Below are 17,657 nucleotides of genomic sequence, written 5' to 3'. Positions count from 1 at the left end.
GGCCTCCACGTGCCTTTCCCTCCACCTTTGGGGGGCAGAGAAGCGGGGCTGTGGACCGTGCCCCTCTGCCCCCTCACTGCGCTCGGGAGGTCCTGCTGATTACTGGGGGGGCCTGGCGATCTCTGGCGAGCACGAGGGTTGGGGCGATGCTTCCAAGCACAAAGCAGCGTTCCCGTATTCCCTAACATGAATCCTGCCAGTCTCCCAAAGCTCCATGTTTTCACGCTCTGCTTTTCCGAAACCTCAGGCTCCACGGGCACATGGAACTGGGGACCAGAGTTAATTCGGAGAATATAAATCACATCTTAGAGAATGGATGCGGTGCCGGCATTTGACGATTCCCACCTGGTTTATTTTCGCACCCTCTTAATTTCCCTTCCCACACCCCAGAGGCAAACCCCAAAGCGTCCACGGGGCTTCGCCAGCCCCCCCTCCAGAGATGGGCCTTCAGTCCCTCCCCCGCCTCCTTCCCGTGCACAGCCATGCAGTTTCACCCTTGCATGCATTTATTTAAACACGATGATGGTTTCTGAGGATGTTTGGGAAGCGCTTCCGGGTCTGCTCAGAGCAGCAGGCGGCGCTTCGGCTCGGCCCAGGAGGGCTCAGGACGTCCCGGACGCAGAGAGACCTTCCGAGCGACCCGCCCCGAAGGGCTGCACCGCGGCCCCCGGCGAGAAACGGCCCAGCGGGACCCTGGCGGCCCTTGGAGGGTGGAGGAGGACTGCCGGGCCGCCTGCCAGAGGATGCCGTCCACAACCGCCGCCGGCCCTGCCGAGGCCATGCGGGCAGCCGGAATCCGTCTGCAAGGGGGCTGCCAAGGGAATGCTTCATGGGCCGCATGCTTACAGTCGCCACCGGGGGCCTGCATTCCTGCGGGACGGCTGAGCGTGGCTCCTGCGAGCCCACTGGCCCCTGCTGCCCCCACAGCTGCCCCTGCAGCAGCTGCACGGCTGCAAAGAGAAAGCATTTCCGGCCGTGTTCGACAGGAGACACCCGCGGACGCCCCATGCCTGGCAGGCGAGCTGGAACCAGGGCCTGCTCTCTGGGCACAGGGGGCACTTTGACTGGGGGGGCCGCTCGGGGCGCCCTGACGCCCACGTGGGCCCCCCTGCTCTTGGTCACGCGCCGCTCAGTGGCAGGCGGAGGCCACGCCGTGGCCCCCCACCTGGGAAGGCCCGGGGGCCGCTCCTCCTTCCCACTCGAGCCGCAGGGGCGCTGCAGGGGAAGGGCTGCCGCTCGCCTAGACCTTGAGAGACGCAGAGCTACCCGTGCCGTGATATATTATCTGCAGTTCAAATCTCTCCTCCTAATTTATAGCTTTTCTGTCATTTTGAGCAGCTCCCAAACAACATTATTTAACTTTTATTTGCATTTAATAATAATTCACTTTTCCTCGGCGCGTTGCAAATTATCATAATCAGACTGGAGGTGAGATTGAATTTCATCAACAGTCGGAGGGCTTCCCCTCCCCCTCTCCTGGCGCAGATTAGAGGATCATCTGCATGGAAATGGCTTCCGTGCCACCAAGGAGCAGAGCTGCCGGCCAGCGCTTTCCTGGCACGGAGGCACGATGGCGCTTGCAGGGGCTCCCGCGCGGGAGGTCCGGCACCGGGCCTGGGTCCGGCGGGCATCTCTGGGGAACGGGCCGCAGAGCCCAGGCTAGCCCGCTGGGCTCCGGGGGCAGCAGCTCCGCACCAGGGCTCGGGGATGCGGGCTCGCCCCTCCTCACAGTCGCTGGAGATCCAGGCGGGGGGGGGGGGCAGTCGCAGCAAAGGGGATGGGAAGAGCCACACCGCGAGCCAGCCTGGGCCACTGCGGCCTCTCGAGGGGCTCTGGCCGGCACCCGAGGCCCAGGGGGTCGAGGGGCTTCTGATATCTCGAGCGCTGCCACCGGGGGCCTCCCTGGAGCCCGGGAAATCTGGTAAGTTGGGAGGAAGGAGCAAGGTGGGCGAGAGGAGGGGAAGAGGCGGCTGGAGGTGGGGGGGGGAGGGAGTGGAGCGAACAGGTAGGGCTGCCCTGGAGGAGGGAAGGGCGGGCAGAGGGGGCCGCGAGAGAATCCCTCACGGGCCGGAGGGGCTGCCAGCCCCCGAAGAGGCGAGGCTGTCCCCCGTGGCCAGGGAGGCTCATGGGCTTCAGCTGGAGGACGGACTCCCGCCAACATCTGGACAGAAACAGCAGGAGGCCAAGGTCAGCGCCCCGGGGGTGCGGACGCCCCCCTTTCGGAGCAAGAGGAGACGGAGCAGCCAGCGTTGGGACGCCCGTCCTGCCTCCTGTGCCGGGGAGCCGACGGGCCACAGCACCTCGGCCGGGGAGGCCCAGCAGGCGCGCGGAGCCCGGCTTCCCGGCGCGAGGCCTCGGCCGGGCGCTGCAGCCCGCCACACACAGGCGCCGTGGCGGCGGGGGCGGCATCTTTGCAGAGAGCTGAGTGAGGGGCGGGGGGCGAGGGCAAGGGCCAGAAGAGGCCGCCCGGGGGTCCCTCTCCCTGGGGCAGGCGGGGGCGGCTGGACATCCCTCCCTGCACTCGGAGCCCCGCACGGAGCAGGGCCTGGTCCGGGTGGCCCGACTGCCCCCTCCGGGGTCTGCGACTGCACCCCGAGGGCCACTCGCTCCCCTGCCCTTCCAGGCCACCCCTCCGTCCAGCTGCCGTCCAGACAAGCCGCCACCCGAGCAGGGAACAAGCAGGGGGACACGGGAAGCGGCCATCCCGGCTGCCCCGCCTGCGTGAGAATTCATGGCCAGGAACGAAGCAGAGGGCCTGCTTTCTCCCCGCTGGAAAATAAAAGCAACCGGCTGTTTATGCCTCCCCTTCTCTGCCAAATGGGCTCCGGAGTCCACTAGAGCCAAATGCAACTTTTAAAAGCCGAGTCCTCGGGAACGAGCGCGGCTCTCCAGAGCGGTGCGCAAAAAGCAGCCGAAGAAATATGGCCGGCCTCGTGCGAAGCTCTGCTGAGAGAAAGAACACGCCGAGACAAGGCTGAACGAGAAATGCTGGACGAGTCCCCCAAGAAAAACTACGCGCAGCAGCGTGGAGAGGCTGCCAGCGTCAGCCGTATCGATCTGGCCGAGAAATGGGAGGAGAGGCGGGGGGGGGGGCCGCAGGGGCTGCGCCGCCCCGATGGAACCGGAGGGGAGGACGGGCGCGGAGCCGCTTGACTCACAGGCAAATCCACCGCCCGCAACGGCAAAAGGGTTTGCGTGGGGGCTTGGAGGGGAGCCTGGTGCGGCCATTGCCGTGGTGGGGAGAGGAGGGGAAGCGCCCGCCGGGACAGGGGCCGCGTGGCTGGATGCTGGGGCCCGAGCCCGCCTGCGCAGCTGCTGCAGCTCTTGCTGCGGGGAGAGATGCCAGCGGGGCGCCTGCCTGCTCCCTTCTCAAGACAGGTGGCCAGATGCACCAGGCCCCCCACCTGCGGCGGGCCCCGGCAGAGCCCCCCACCTTTCCTGCCGGGGTTCTCTGCACATGCTCTGAGGTGGCTCCAGCATCCGGAGCTGCCAGCAAGTGCCGCCTGTCCTCTTTCTTCGCGGCGGGGGCTGGCCAAGGCCTGCCCCGTCTCCCCACGGACGCCCGGCCAGGCAGCGTCCCAGGAGGCGCAGAGGTGGCGTGGCAGAGCGCCACACGGCACACGGCCGAGACGGAGCGCGCGCCAGGCACTTCAGCAGCTCTGGGCCAGGCGGCACACGGGCCTCTTCCGCAGACAACAGCTTGGTGCAAACCCCTTGGCCCCGGAGCAGGAGGGGGCGGCCACTTCCTCCCTCCCGCCCTCGCGCCTGCAGCCGGCCGTTCGGGTCCCGTGCCATAAAACAGAGAACAGATACAGGGCCGTGTCACTCCCTGCTCCTAAATCTTGCCCATCTGGAAGATGCAGCCCCCGGCAGCTGGGAAATATGAGCGGCCCGGGAGAATTTGTGGCCGCGGCTGCACACGGAGGCCGCCTGCGCAGACTGCAGAGGCAGCGCTGCAGAGGAGCCGGCGTCTCCCCGGGCCCTGGGGCACCAGCCGCCGCACCTGTTGGGTAGCGACCCACGTGCCTGACTCAAGCCACGCTCCCCCCACGGCCGAGGCCTCACCCCGAGCGCCTTGCTCTGCACCGTGGTGGCTGAGCACCTTCTCCAGCCGGGGGCTGAAGGCCTCGGCTGGCACTAACTGGAAAGCAGGACTCCACGAGGCACAGCAATGCTCTTGCGTGCTGCCGCGCCACCGCTCCCGCTCCCCCAGCTGGCATCCGGGGCACCGATCCAGCACCATTCACAAAAGCTGCAAGCGGCCTCAAAGACTCCGCCACTCTTCCCACACGGCAAAGCAGCTCCCATCTGCTGTGTGGGGATCGGAGGCATCGTTCTCCTTCTCAGAGCCGTTTTCTCCTCGTCCAACAGTGGCCCTAACGAGATTTCGAAGGCCAAAGCGCTGTGCAAGACCAAGAATAAGCCTTCAAGGCAGCAAGCGGGCGGCTCAGTGCGGCTCTTTCGCAAGGCCTCTGCTCCTTGAGTTGCCCCGACATGCTCTGCAGGGCGGGCTCGCGAGCCCTTTCCCCGGACTCCCGGCTGCATCACACGGCAGCTGCCCAGGTTGGCTCTGGTCCTGGCAAGCCCCCGGCACCTTCCAGGGCAGCCGCCGCAGCTGCAGGGCTCTGGGACGGGCCCCCCGTGGCTGTCAGCTGCCATCTTGCTGCAGGCCGTTGCGATGCAAAGACCACGGCAGCTCCTGGGGAACGCGGCTCAGGGAGCCCCGCGGAGACACCCGCACAATTCCCAGAGCCTCGATGCCACAAGGCAGCCTCGCCAGGGCTCTCCAAGGAGTGGATTCAGTGCCGGCGATCAGGGAGGAGCGTGCGCTGCAGAGGTGGGCCCAGCCGGGTGCCGCTCCCGGGCTGCCACCCCTGCCGAGCGAGTGCGAATGAGGGCGACTGTGCCCAGGAAATGGGGGGCCAGCAAGCCCTGAACTGGATCTCCGGCTTGGCGCCAATGACGCTGTGCCGTTAAGCGGAGGGCTGTGTGGAGGATGCTGCCGGAGCAGGTCGGGAGGACTGGGCCGAGTCTCCTCCCCCACCCAGCAGGTTGATAACGCGCCCATCACCTTGACGTCTGGGCACGGATGGCTGGGCGCCTGGCCGGCACGCGAAGCCAGAGCGCCGAGCAGGCTGCAGGAGAGCAGGGAAGCGGCCTGAAGGCGGGCCCTCGTGGGACCTCGCTTCTCCCCGGCCCAGCAGCCCCAGAACAAATCGCATCCGCTTCTGCGCCTGTCCGGCCTGTCGGCTGCGCTCCGGGCCCTCCACTCCGCCCCACGTCGCCATCACTCTGGGCTGCGATCCCAGGCAGCACAGGGCAGAGGCAATCGCAAAGCGTGACAGGCGCAGAGCCGCAGGCGGCACGGGAAGGGCCACGGATGTGCCGGCGCTCACGGCCGCACGGTGCGGCGGCAGCAGACGGAATTGGCAGGAAACGGGCACACCTGGGTCGCCCTGCCAGGACAGCCACCGCAAAGGCACCGGGGCAGAAAGGGGAGAGGCGGCCAGGGGCACCGGGGTCCGGCCTGGGGGCCCTGTGGTGAAACGACCGGTTCCACAAGCGACGGCGCTGCCTCGGCAGAGCAGCCGGGAGCTGGAAAGCCTCCTGCCCTTTGGAGCTTGGGAGCCTCCGTGGGGAATGCCGGACGGGCTGCGTGGCCAGACGGTCTCTGGTCTGGCCAGGACGCCGCATCTGAAGGTGGGCACAGCTTCCCAGCCAGAGTGTGCTTGATACCGGAGGTGCGCGGTCGGATCCCCGGGGGCCCTTCTCTCCCCGCGTCACTAGAATGCCAATGCAGCAGCGCAACAGGGTGGGGGCTTTGTTGGGAGGGGGGCTAATGCTGCTCCGTCGTGCCATGTACCCAGAGAAGCCCCTCTCTTTGCAAGCTTGTGGGTGCACGGCGAGCGAGCCGCCCCAGAGCCCGTCCTGCTTGCCCCCGAGCACTCCCAGCTCTGACGCCTTTCTCCCCAGAGGTGTGTGATCGCAGGTTGCGCGGCTGGGCCCTGCAAGAGCGCTAGTCCCGGCCAAATCCTTCCCACTTGCATTCCTCACGATGCCAGTCAGTGCCGGGCAGCGGGACACGGGGTTCGCGAGCGCTGTGCCGCCCCCAGAAGGAGGGCAGCCCTGTGACTCCGTCGGCCTCCCTTGTCTCTCTTTCTGCTAATGCCCCCCTCAGGACTGAAAATCAAGAAAACGTAATTTTTAGGGAAATTATAATCTAGCCACCCAGAGAGACATTCAGACTAATGGGTGAGGTAGAAATTTAATAAATAAAAATAATGCAGGGATGAACATAGACCTACAGCTCTTCAACAGGCTGGATGTGACTTGCGGTCGTGTCTGGAAAGTGCACGTGGCCCGCACCTGACCGTTCTGCCCTGCAGCTACGCCTCCCCAGCCTGGTGCTCTTCAGGTCTGTGGGGCCACAGCACGCATCCCGCCCTCCAGGGATGCTGGGAGTTGCCATCCGGCGCATCGGGCGAGCCCTGGTCGGAAGGGCCGGGCCGGGCCGCAGCGGCTCTCAAGGGCTCCCCCCCCTCGGCCTGGAGATGTGGCCGGAATGGGGGCCTCCCACATGTCCGGCGGGGTCTCTGCCCCCATACGGTGGGGCCAGCGCAGAGGGGGATACACAGATTAAACTGGGGGGCCATGTGGTGTCTTTGGTGGCTGGTGACTGTTTGCCACACGAAATGCCAAAGCGGAGAGGATGCAGAATGGGCTAAAAACTATTCCTCTCCGAATGAAAATGACTCTAATTGGATTCCACCTTCAGGGGTCGGGTCGCCGTTGCTTTCTCAATCAGACTTGTCCACTCAGCAGCGCATCCTGCAAAGCCCTTTCAAATTGAAATGGTGATTGGCTGGCTGAGGTTAATAGGAGGGTTGGAAAATAAATAGGTTATTGATTGATAATAACAATACGCTGACTGCAGACTTACCTCGCTGACCTTCCCTCACCCAATATTACAGAAAATCCAGTTAGCATCTCATTATGGGCCGCTAGCTGGCTTTGCAATGGGGGGATTAATGAGAAGATGCCACGCGTGGGGTGGGAGGGGGCCCGATGGCCCTGGCCCCGGGGCCGGGCGGCCAGCAGCACGCGCCCCGTCCACTCCGTGCAAGGCCTGAGCATGCCTGGCTGCGCTTCGCGCCAGCGCTCTGGGCCCCAACCCGCGCTCCTCGGGACAGGGACAGCCGCCGGCCTCGTCCTCGGCCACCCGGCAGGGCTGCCGTGCAAGCAAACCGGGCGCACAGGAAGCAGCCCCCACCGGGCCCACGGAGCCGGCCGTGTTGCGGCTCGGCAGGCGTGTCCCGCGGTGGCGTCCGGACAAGCCCACCGCCTCGCCGCGCGGCCACCGGCAGGCCAAGCGGAGCTCTCCGGGAGGCGCGCCGGGTGCGCCTTGCGGGCCCGGCCACGTGCCCCAGACAGACTGGGGCAGGCAGTGTGGGGGGCCGATCCCGGCCTCCGCCCCGTCCTGCAGCTCACGTCCGCGGGCCAGGACAGCCCTCCGTCCGTCACCGGGGCGCCCCCACCTTCCCCTGCGGGCAGCTCTCACTGGGCCGGGCTGCCATCCCGCCCACCGGGGCTCCTGGCCCGCCCCTCGCGCGCCCTGGGAAGCGCCGGCTTCCTCGGCCGAACCCAAGGGGGCGCCTGGCCTCTCCCCCTTCGCTGCCACCGCGGCCCCTCCGGCGGGACCCCCACCTGCAGGCGCGCACGGCAGCGCCACGGGCGCCCCCGCCCGGCCCGGGCAGCGCTGGGGGGCTCGGCCGGCGCCGCGGGAGGGCGCGCGGATTGCTTGGCCGACAGCGCCCCCTGCTGCCCCAACGCGCCGCGCCGCTCTCCCGCCTCGCCCCCACGGCTCTCTCCTGCCCAGCGCTCCGCCGCGGAGACCCCGAGCGGCCCCCCGGCAGCCCGCGAGGCAGGCGGGCGGGCCTGTCGCCTGGCGCCCTGCCCCGGGCAGCGGGCCACCCGGCCGCTTCCTCCGTCGCCAGGCCCCTCTCGCTCGGCGGCCTCGCCGCTTCCCCGTCCGCCCGGGCGCGCTCGAGCTGGCCGAGCAGGGGCGCCACCCGCGCCACTCGTCCTCCCGCCCCCCGCGGCGCCCCCCCGCCCCCCGCGGCGGGGCCCCGACGGGAGAGAGCGAGGCGGCGGGCCGGTGCAAGCACGTCTTTATTGCGCGCCTCGGCGGCTCAGTGCTGGATGCGGCGGATGGACTGCACCTGGCAGGACCGCGCGTGCGAGCCCAGCTCCCGGACGTGCGTGTACGCGCCCCCGTGGCGGTCGCTCTCCACGATGTACTGGAAGCCCCGGAAGCCCGGGAACTGCGAGCACACCCAGCTGCGGGGGAGGGAGGGAGAGGGGGGTCAGCGGGGGGCCCTGCGCCCGCGTCCCACACACCCGGCCCGGCCTGGCCCCGCGGAAGAGGAGCCCGCCGCTGCACGTGGGCCCGTGGCGGACGTGGCTGGCGGTCCTTGCGCCCGGGAAGGGCTGTGGGGCAGCGGGCCCGGGCGGGTGTCCGTCCCCCGGATGGCGGGCCACCCCGTCCTTCCCGGCTCTGTCCCGCAGCCCCCAGACAGCCAGACGTCTCCGCCTGTGCCCCCCCCATGGTGCAAGAAGGGGCAGCCCCGCCTGCCCCCCCCCCAGCAGCCCGAGCACTTACGCGCCAGAGTGGGCACAGAGCGAGCCCACCTCGGTGCTGCGCCAGCCCAGCGCCTGCAGGGACGGGCAGTCCTCGCTCAGCTCCCCTCTGCGGCCCAGGAAGTTCTCCTGCGCATAGATGCTCAGCACGCTCTCCCGGTGGTTCTGCGGCAGAGCAGAGGCGGTGGCTCCAGTCTGCGGGGCAGTACTGAGAGCGGTGGAGGGGCCTGGCACCCCCTCGGCCTCCACAGTCCCCTGGCCCAGCCTCCTTCACAGGGCTGTTGTGAAGGGAACGTGGGGTGGGGCGGCCTCGGGCGCAGCCTCAGGCTCTTTGCAAGACAGGCAGGGTGCCGGTGCGAGAATAAGGCCCGGAGAAGCCGATCCCCCCAAGCGTGGAAGGGCTCCCCAGCGGCCCCTCCGCCCACTCACCGCGCAGGAGATGGGTCGGAAGGAGCTGATCCGCCACACGTGGTAGGCATGGCTGCCGCTCCAGGCCTCCCAGCAAGGGTAGTCTCCCTGCTCCAGCACGAACTGCTGTCCCTGGAAGCCGGGGTGCTCGAAGCCGGCCCACCTAAGGGAAGAGGCAGCCAGCTCCGTGGCCTCCCCGGCAGAGGCGCCCCGGGCTTCTGCTGAGGCCCCGCCATGGAGGGCAGGGTGGGGAGCGTCAGCCCTGGTGCTCGGACCCAGCCCCCTTGGGGGCCCGCTCTGCTCCGAGGGTCCCCGGAGGGCCACCCGCCTGCCCAGGCCACTGGCCACCTGGGGGCTGGCCCGCGCTCATGGCCCTTCCCCTCCTCCTCAAAGGCCGAGTGCCCCCGAAAGGCCGGTGCTGGCAGTGGCAGCGCGCAACGAGCACGGGCCGGCAATTTGGCTCTGTGCTTCCCCCCCGCCCTGCTGAGCGGGGGGGCCGAGGTGGGGGGCCGGCGGGGCGAGCCACTCACGTGCCGCTCTCGACGCGAGCTGAGCGCACGCTGGGGAAGCCGCAGGCCGCCACGTCGTAGCAGTCGGCCGTGAACTCGACACACCTGCCCTGGAACGCCGGCTCGTCCCACAGCACGATCTGGGGGGAAGAGGAGGAGAGGCCGCCGCCTGCTGGGGACGAGGGGGCGCTCCCGCGCGGAGACCCCTGGCCACAGGCTGCTGGCGGAGGCGGCTGGGGAGGAGGCGTCGCTCATGCCGCCCCCGAGCACTGCAGGCCTCCCGGGGGCCCCGAAGGGAGCCTGGGGCCCAGGGGGAGACGCGCCCCAGAGTCCTCTTCCGACCTTGCCCAGGGCACCCCTCCTCTGCCCCGCACCCTCTGGGTCACACGGAGAGGATGCTGGCTGCTGCGCTGGGGGCGGAAGGGTGGCTGCGAGGCACTCCGTGGTTTGGACTGGCCAGTTTGAGCAAAGTCCCGCGACGGCCACCCGGCTCCCTTGCTCGCCCGTGGGGTTGTTGAGCCCCTGGCCCATGCTCCCCCGCGCCCCTCGCTCAAGCCTCACCCTCCTGGCCCAGCCCCTACCTTCCAGAGGCCGGAGAGTTTTCCGCCTTGGAGGCTCATGGCAGTGGCTCCTGCGAGGATGGGGCGGGGGCGTCCGGAGGCAGCGTGGGGGCTGCAGCTGGCCCTGCAAGCAGAGCCGGGAGCACCCCTCATTCCTGGGATGGGGGAGGCGCTCTTGGGGCACACCTGCCAAGTGCGCGGACTGCCAGCGGCCCATGGCAGAGCTTGCCTGTGCGTCTGTGCCTCTGAGCATGCGGAGAGCACGAAGGCACCCGGCAGGGTGAGCTGCCCGCTCCAGCTCCTTTCCTCCGGACACGGGCCCACCTGCACCAGGGCCGGGTGTGGGCACCTGCCCAGGGCTGCCCGACCCCCCTCCGCCCCGCGCCCCCTGGAGACCTGCCTGCGTGAGCTCCCGCCTGGCAGCGCGCTCGCCGCAGCCCTCCTCCTGCCTCGCTCCTCCGCTGCGGGGGGCTTTTATGCGGTGGCTGCCCGCTGGAATCCTCTGAGTCAGCGCTGGCCGGCTGGCCAGGGTGGGCGTCCTCCTGGCAGAGGCCCAAGCTGTGGTGGCTGGGCAGCCGGGCTTCACGCCGCTCCCCCCCCTCCAGCACAGGGGACCTGACCTCGGCTGCTCTGGGGCCTCTTCATCCATCAGCGAAGCTCGACCCCCAAAGCAAAGGGAAAGCAGTGCTTTGGAACATGCGCAGAATGCCTTTCCCTCATTTTGGAGGACCACCCTTTCGGGCAGGCCACAAGGAGCTGGGGATTTCCTGCAGCGGATCCACAGGCTGGGGGGCTCGGCCTGATCTCCGGCCGGGCCTGGGCCGGGTTCAGCGGCCTTCCCCAAAGGAGCCTCGCTCAGACTGCCCAGTCTACAGTTCCCATCCGCTCTGGCCAGGAGGGCCCAAAACTTCCAGGTGGGGGAAGGTGGCCCACAGCCTGCCCCCTCGTGCTGTTCCTATCTGGTGCCCCCTGGCAGCGTTGCAGAGCCCCCGCCCCCGGGCCGGGCCGGGCCGGGCCGCCTGAGTCTTCATCAGCAGATCCAGCGAAGCTGCTTCATCAGCAGCTGTGCTGGCCGGAGGCTGTGGCACGCGGGGCTTGCGTGGGGCTGGGCGGGCGGCCGTCTGATCGCCTTCCGGCCGAGTGCCCCCTTTGCGAGATGTGATGAGTCTGGCCTTTGGGGCGGCCCCACGTCTGCCTCCACTGAGTCCTTGGGGCCCAGCCTGCCGGCTATAAAGCTGGAAGTGCTGGGCGGGTGCAGAGCAGACAGCTCCAGCCACCCCACTCACCTGCAGCCCAGGTAGGGGGGAAGAGACAGGTGTGCCAGGGGTGCCCCCAGATGGGGTCTTCCTGCACTCGGATGGCCGGCCCCAAATCCAGCCTTCCTCGCCTGGTGCAAGGGGGAGCAAGGGGGTGCAGCCCACGCATCTGGGGCGCTCCAGGTGGGGGAAGGCGGTTCTCATTTGCCGGGTTCCAGTTTCAGGCCTCCCCGGGACGTGGCCATGTCGGAAAGCGCCGACGCACCGGCTTCCAGCAACGGCACCGACCAGGAAGGAACGGGCAGCTCCCCCTCCTCCACGGACTCATCCCCCGACTCCAGTGGCCGGGGCGGAGGTGCCTCTGAGGAGCCCTTTCGGGTAAGCTGTGCCCGGGCGGGGGCTGTGGCCACGGAGGGGGGCCGCCAGAGCAAGGCAAGAGCCGTCCCGGCACGGGCGGGAGCCGCGTGGGGGCGCGGCAGTGGCGGGGGGGGTTCGTTTATCTATTGCATCTGCAGCCTGCCTTTTCTCACTGGGATGATACCCAGGGCGGCTCACATGGCCCTTCCCCGCCTCCCCCTCACCACAGCCCTGTGAGGTAGGCTAGGCTGAGCGGCCGTCGCTGGCCCAAAGTCTCCCAGGGAGCCCCGGGGGCTGCGTCCTGGCCCAGCAGCCTCACCGCCACATCACGCTGCCCCGAGGATGGCACAGCAGCTCTCCCAGCTCAGTGCCCTCCACATCCTCTGGGCTACAGCGCCCATCATCCCCATGCTTGGAGGTGGTGCAGTTGAACACAGAAACTCCTGGAGAGCGCTGGGGGAGGCCTCGCCTAGGTGGACCTGTGCACGGAGATTGCTCAGAGGGGGCTGTGGGGTCCCTCCGGGGCCTCGGGCCGGCGCTGAGCTGCGGGTGGGGCCTGCGGCAGAGCGTGGGTGCCTCGAGCCAGCCGGCCCGTCTTGCCAGCCGGGGCTGCGGTGGCTCCCTGCTCCTGGCCATCCTGCCTCTTCCAGATCGTCGTGTTCGACCAGGAAAACTTCCAGGGCCAGCAGAGAGAATTCAGCGGCGAGTGCCTGGACCTGGGCGGCCAGGGGTTTGAGCGGGTGCGCAGCGTCATCGTGACCTCTGGCCCGTAAGTGTCCCCGGCCACGCGGCCGCACGCTGAGCAAGCACCAGGACGGGGCTGGCCCACGCGTGGGAATGCCCGATGAGGATGTCGGCTCTGCCCCAGTCCCAAAGCCCCCCCGCTCGTCTGCATGATGCGCCCCGAGAACCAAGTCCCCGTCAGCCGCTTTGTGCTCGCTTGCACAACGCATCTCTGCACTGCTTGTGTCGGGCTGCGTCGGGCTGCTTTACATCGCTCCGAAGTGTGCTCCTCGGTCCGTGTGACCTGTGCCGCTTGCCACGCAGCACCTCAGGTTCAGCAAAGCTCATCTTGTCAGCCGATACTTGTGAGGCCTGTTTCCAAGGGCTGCTTCCTCCGGGGTAGGCATGAGAAGCCTCCAGCCCAGAGGTTCCCATAAGGCCACCAGCTTCTCTCCCAGGGAGGAAAGTGCTCTTATCTCCACTCAGCAGCTGAACAGAGATAAGAGCTTTCCCACTGTGCCATCTCATGCCTTTCCTCAGCTGATCTGTGCTGCCGGGCTGGGTGGGATGGGTGTGCACGTCTGTGCAAACAGTTCACTCTCTGAGGTGTAGAGCGAGGCTCTGGCTTGGGCACCAAATGCTGAGGAGGCCCAAATTAAACCTCTCCCACAGCTATGGAAGCTGCGGGACAGTTTGGGCCGGCCCGTCTCGCAGGAGGAGGACAGTGCCCCCCCCCGCCCACAGTCTGAAGTCAGGGCAAGATGCAGGTGCAGCCCCCGGTTCTCCCGCAATGCCTGCCGAGCCTTCTTTGAGGGCCTGGGGGTGCCCTCATGCGTGCACCGGGCCGGCTCCCCACCCGCGCGCACCCGCGCACAGATGGCGCCGAACTTCCAGCGCTCCGGCATGCCAGGCCCCAGAGCCACTGCTGAGGACACCCCGTGCTGCAGGCCGTCCTCTCGAGGCACGCGAGCAGCCCTGCCCGGCTCTTCCGCTCCGAAAAGCGGGACTTTTGCAAGGCGTGCGGCTTGGCTCGGGACCGAGCCAGCTTGCACTCTGGCCCTTTGCATGGCAGCTGAGTCGCGGGGGAACCCGCTTGCCCTCGGCAACCGCAAGGGCCGTGGCCACATGCAGGGCCCAGGGAGACTCGCGGGGGGCCAGAGGCCCTGCGCAGGGGTGGGCACGCGGGCGCCACGCGCCCCCGCCCAGCCCCTCTTCCCCTCCATCCCCCTTCAGCTGGGTTGCCTTCGAGCAGGCCAACCTGCGCGGCGAGATGTTCGTGCTGGAGAAGGGCGAGTACCCGCGGTGGGACACCTGGTCGTGCAGCTGCCGCAGCGACTGCCTCCGCTCCATGCGGCCGGTCCGAATGGTGAGCCTGGGCCACGCGGGGCGGGGGGCTCGCCCGAGGGCCCGACTCTGCAGCTGCCTGAGGGGCCACAGCAGTCCTTTTGAATGGCCCTCCTATGCTGCCCGGCTCTCTGGGGGCTTCCGAAACACAGTAGGACGACGTAACATAAAACCGTGCGTGTCCAAGCATGTCTGAAGCTCAGACGCTCACCCGTGCAGTCCCGGCCCTGCCAAAAAGCGTCGTTCAGGCTGTCAGATGCCTGCGAGCGGAGGAGGTGCACCCTGGCGCCAGTGAGGACAGCGCTGGCTTTCCTCGGAGGATCCTGGGAACGGCTCTCTGCAGAGCAAACCGTGGGGCGCCGCACCCCGTGCTCCAAGCCATCCGAAGGGCCTGAAGGCTGGGAGCGGGGCCTCTGCTCAGCCCGAGGATTAGGACGGCCGCTGGCTGTGGTCGGCCTGGGCCAGCACACGGCGATGTTCTGCTCTTGGAAGGGAAGGAAATGCCAAGTCCTGTGGGAATTCTGCGGGGGGGCGGGGGGGGAGCTGCACGCCTCACCGCCAAGGCAGGAGCGAACCGGTTGCCCGCGTGTCTCTCAAGCAGGAGGCGCAGGAGCAGAAAATCCTTCTCTTTGAAAGTGCCAAGTTCAAGGGGAACAAGATGGAAATCCAGGAGGACGATGTGCCAAGCCTTTGGGTGCACGGATTCTGTGGCCGCGTGGGGAGCGTGAAAGTTCCCAGTGGAATGTAAGCCAGCACACGTGCCCAGTCGCTTTCCCGGGCCTTGCACCGAGCCACTTCCCCTAGAGCCGGGAGGCCGGGGGGCGGGCAGGGGGCTCCTGGGGGGGGGGGGGGGCAGGAGGAGACCTTCGGGACACCTCGGCATTCATGGCAGAGCCTTCAGGAGGCGGGCGAGATGCTTTGCTCATGCCTAAAGGGGCCCTGTACTAGAGGGGGCCCAGCCACTGCTCTCCAGGTGGCGCAGGTGAGAACTCTGGCCAGATTGCAGCCTGGCCCTGGGGCGGGGGGCTGCAGGAACAGCCCGACCGGCATCCACGTTACGAAGTGTGTCCCCAAATGCCGATTTGGACCGAAGGGGTCCGAAAAGGCCAAAGCGGCCTGTCCTGGGCTGGGCTGGACCGTTTCCACCCCCCCCCCCCCGTGCACGTGGCTGAATGTTAGGCACGGGCTTGGGCAACAGGTGAGGCGCAGGTGTTCGCAGCTCCTGCTGGCCCAGGAGGGTCCCCAGGAAGACTGGGAGAGGCCGCCCACAGAAGACGCGTGGCCACCCACCCTGTGGCTCCAAGCCGCCGGGCGAGGGCCACCCTGGCTCGGTGGCCCTCCTCACGAGCCCCTCCGCCTTGCTTCCCCGCAGCTGGGTGGGCTACCAGTATCCTGGCTACCGGGGCTACCAGTATCTCTTCGAGAGAGGAGACTTCGGGCACTGGAATGAATGGTCGGCCTTCCAGCCACAGATCCAGTCCATCCGGCGTGTCCGGGACATGCAGTGGGGGCCGCCGGGCGCCTGCTTCGCCCCCGAGAGCCCCCCCAGCTGAGCGCAGCCCTGGCGTCGGGTGTTCAGCCGATGGAAACCTGTGGAAGGGCCAGAGCGCGCCGGCCCCCTCCTTCCGCTCCCGCTTCCTTTGCGTCACCGCGCTTGCTCATGTGTGTCGCTGCACAGACATTTCTGGAGAGAGAGCAACTAAAATCTTTCTTGACCTTTACAGCCTGAGCGTGTGCGGCCTTTTCTTCTCGGACTGTTGGCGGGGCTGCTTTTGAAAGGGGGGTGCTTCTCGGGTGGGGAATCACCTGGCCAGGTGCCCCGAGGGGTGTGGGGGCTGCCGCTCCCTCCTGCCCTGCCCTGCCCTGCCCTGCCCCACCCCAGAAGGATGTGGGGCAAACTGTCCCCCGTCACGGAGTGGGGAGGCTCATCCCGGGGGCCGGCTCTGACCTCCCGGCACCCCTCCCCTCATCCAGGGGTCACGCGGGAGCTTCTCTCTGGCCACCAAGTGGACACCCCGAATTGGCGCGACTGATGCACCCCGAGACCCGATGAGGCTTCCGCGGGCACGAGCCCTCCGCTCCAGACACGGGTGCCACAAAGGCTTAATGCTCAGGAGCATGGTGTGGCTGCACAGTGCCTCTGAGCACACGAGAAGTGCTTCTTTCCGCTCTGTTCTTCTTTCTGCTCCCATGGCTTTGTGGAGAAGCGAAGGGTGCAGGGTGTCCAGGAAAGGGGGGCGCCCCCCGTTAGCACCGCCTGCATGTCTTCAAAAATAGAAATGCCTCTCCAGGCACAGCACAAGTTCATGGCCACCCTGGACGGCTGAGCAGCGCTCCGAGCATGAACGGAGCTCGGGCAGCCCAGGAGCTCCCAGCTGAATTTTCTTGCTGGAGATGGGGTGGGACGTGCAGGGGGTCAACCCCCAACCTTTCTTGCTGGAGATGGGGACCCCCCTCTGCCCTGAGGGTGGGGGAGCCCACAGCGCCCTGTGCCTGCCGTTTCTATCGCCCCTTTCCTGAGGCCCCGGCATGGATGCTGCGAACATCTGCAGTGCGTTCGAGTACGGCGGAGCAGCCTCTCCCCGGCCCCACAGATTCAGCGCGCTCGCTGGCTGATGTTTCATTCTCAGTTCTCACACCAACCCCTGTGAACCGAGACATGCCTGCGTGTCTGAACAAGCGTGCACCAGCAGGAGAAAATTCTGGTAAAGAAAATCCTGTCCTGCCGGTGAGCTCGTGGGAAAAGGTGCCCGAGAACCCATGAAACGCAGCCGGAGCGGACGGAAAGTCCCGGCCGGACGGTGTGGGAGCGCCACACGCTGTCCCGGCTGCGCAGGGAGCGTCTGCGCCAGGCAGGGGGCCGTTGCGGTCGGATGGGCCCAGGTTCAGCCTGGAACAGCGCCCCAGGTGAGCAGAGGAGAGCCAGCTCTGCACGGGGCCCGCCCCGTACTCCAGGCGACGCGCGCATGGATCCAGAACAGAGTCAGTGGCGCTGCGCACTTCCTCCGACTGCACCCGCTTGGCCTGTGCTAACGGGCAGGCAAGCCAGGCCAGGCCGGGGGCCCGGACCCCTCTGCCTTGGTTCCCAGGCCTAGCAGACGTGGGCGGGTGTGTCGGAGCCGGTGGCCGCCGGAGCCACAGGGCTCGGTGCGGAGAAGCCCCTGTGTGCGCACAAGCCCCCACGCCGCCGCTCCGGCTTTGTTGGGGCAAAAGGGGGCCCAGGAGCAGGCGAGGGGACGCCGCTCAGCTCGGGACCTTGGGAAAACTGCCGGGAAGGCCCAGGGCGGACCTTTCCTGTTGCCGGGGGCTGTGGCTTACTGGGGGAAGCGCTCGACACGGGAAGGCCCCGCTTGAAGTGGTGCGGTCCATGCCAACAGCCGAGCAGCCTCTGGAAGGCGGCCTCTCCTGCCTCTGGGGGGAGAACAACCCTGGCACGGCCAGTCCTTTTGGGCAGGCAGTGGCCGCAAGGTGCTGCAGTCCCGGCCCAGGTCAGTGCCGCCCCGACAAGGAAGGTGCTTCCACAAACCCGGCCGCGGAGGCGAGGGAGCCGCCATGTGGACTGGGGGCCGAGGAGGCCCTCCCCTCTTCCGCGGCGTCTCCCTTGGCGCCTGGCTGCCGGGGCAGGAGCAGCCCCTGCCTCTTGCCCTCCTCTGGGCAACACTTGCATTCATTTCTTCCTTGCTCCCCCAAGGAGGGAGTGTAATCACCGTTTGCAAGACTCCCAGAGCACTGTGCAAGCGCCGGCGGAGGCAGGTTCCTTGTAATTAGGTGGCTAATTAAGCCATCCAGCGGGAGGCGAGTCCTCAGGGTCCCCCTCCGCCCCTCCCCGGGCAGGGCGCCTCGCCACGCTGTTGCGGGGGGGG

At 67.9% G+C, this 17,657-nt stretch overlaps 2 protein-coding genes across 2 annotated transcripts; one reads left to right on the top strand and one right to left on the bottom strand.

The window, feature by feature from the left end:
* Positions 1–8,189: 8,189 nt before the first annotated feature.
* Positions 8,190–10,180, bottom strand: CRYBA4 (crystallin beta A4). The gene is made up of 5 exons (XM_044440740.1): positions 10,136–10,180; positions 9,576–9,694; positions 9,067–9,208; positions 8,660–8,802; positions 8,190–8,337 (listed from the first exon to the last, which is right to left on the bottom strand). Exons 1-5 carry the CDS (start codon positions 10,172–10,174, stop codon positions 8,190–8,192), a joined length of 591 nt encoding a protein of 196 aa, XP_044296675.1. The 5' UTR covers positions 10,175–10,180.
* A 1,433-nt stretch (positions 10,181–11,613) lies between these two features.
* Positions 11,614–15,347, top strand: CRYBB1 (crystallin beta B1). The gene is made up of 5 exons (XM_044440966.1): positions 11,614–11,748; positions 12,378–12,496; positions 13,684–13,816; positions 14,396–14,538; positions 15,167–15,347. The coding sequence occupies exons 1-5, from the start codon at positions 11,614–11,616 to the stop codon at positions 15,345–15,347; spliced, it is 711 nt and encodes a 236-aa protein (XP_044296901.1).
* Positions 15,348–17,657: the final 2,310 nt, after the last annotated feature.

Source organism: Varanus komodoensis, unplaced genomic scaffold, assembly GCF_004798865.1.
Source record: "Varanus komodoensis strain SLA01 unplaced genomic scaffold, ASM479886v1 scaffold38, whole genome shotgun sequence".
In the NCBI taxonomy this organism is placed as follows: domain Eukaryota; kingdom Metazoa; phylum Chordata; class Lepidosauria; order Squamata; family Varanidae; genus Varanus; species Varanus komodoensis.
Note: the sequence above shows the minus strand (reverse complement) of the source record. Positions and strands in the feature narration are given on the sequence as shown.

Excerpts from the sequence above, each read along its gene's own strand:
- CRYBA4 (XM_044440740.1), bottom strand. The coding sequence starts at position 10,174 with ATGAGCCTCCAAGGCGGAAAACTCTCCGGCCTCTGGAAG. Across the intron at positions 9,695-10,135 it reads AACTCTCCGGCCTCTGGAAG|ATCGTGCTGTGGGACGAGCC; the intron begins GTAGGGGCTGGG and ends TCTTCCCCCCAG. Across the intron at positions 9,209-9,575 it reads GCTCGCGTCGAGAGCGGCAC|GTGGGCCGGCTTCGAGCACC; the intron begins GTGAGTGGCTCG and ends CTCTTCCCTTAG.
- CRYBB1 (XM_044440966.1), top strand. The coding sequence starts at position 11,614 with ATGTCGGAAAGCGCCGACGCACCGGCTTCCAGCAACGGCACCGACCAG. Across the intron at positions 12,497-13,683 it reads GTCATCGTGACCTCTGGCCC|CTGGGTTGCCTTCGAGCAGG; the intron begins GTAAGTGTCCCC and ends ATCCCCCTTCAG. Across the intron at positions 13,817-14,395 it reads CCATGCGGCCGGTCCGAATG|GAGGCGCAGGAGCAGAAAAT; the intron begins GTGAGCCTGGGC and ends TCTCTCAAGCAG.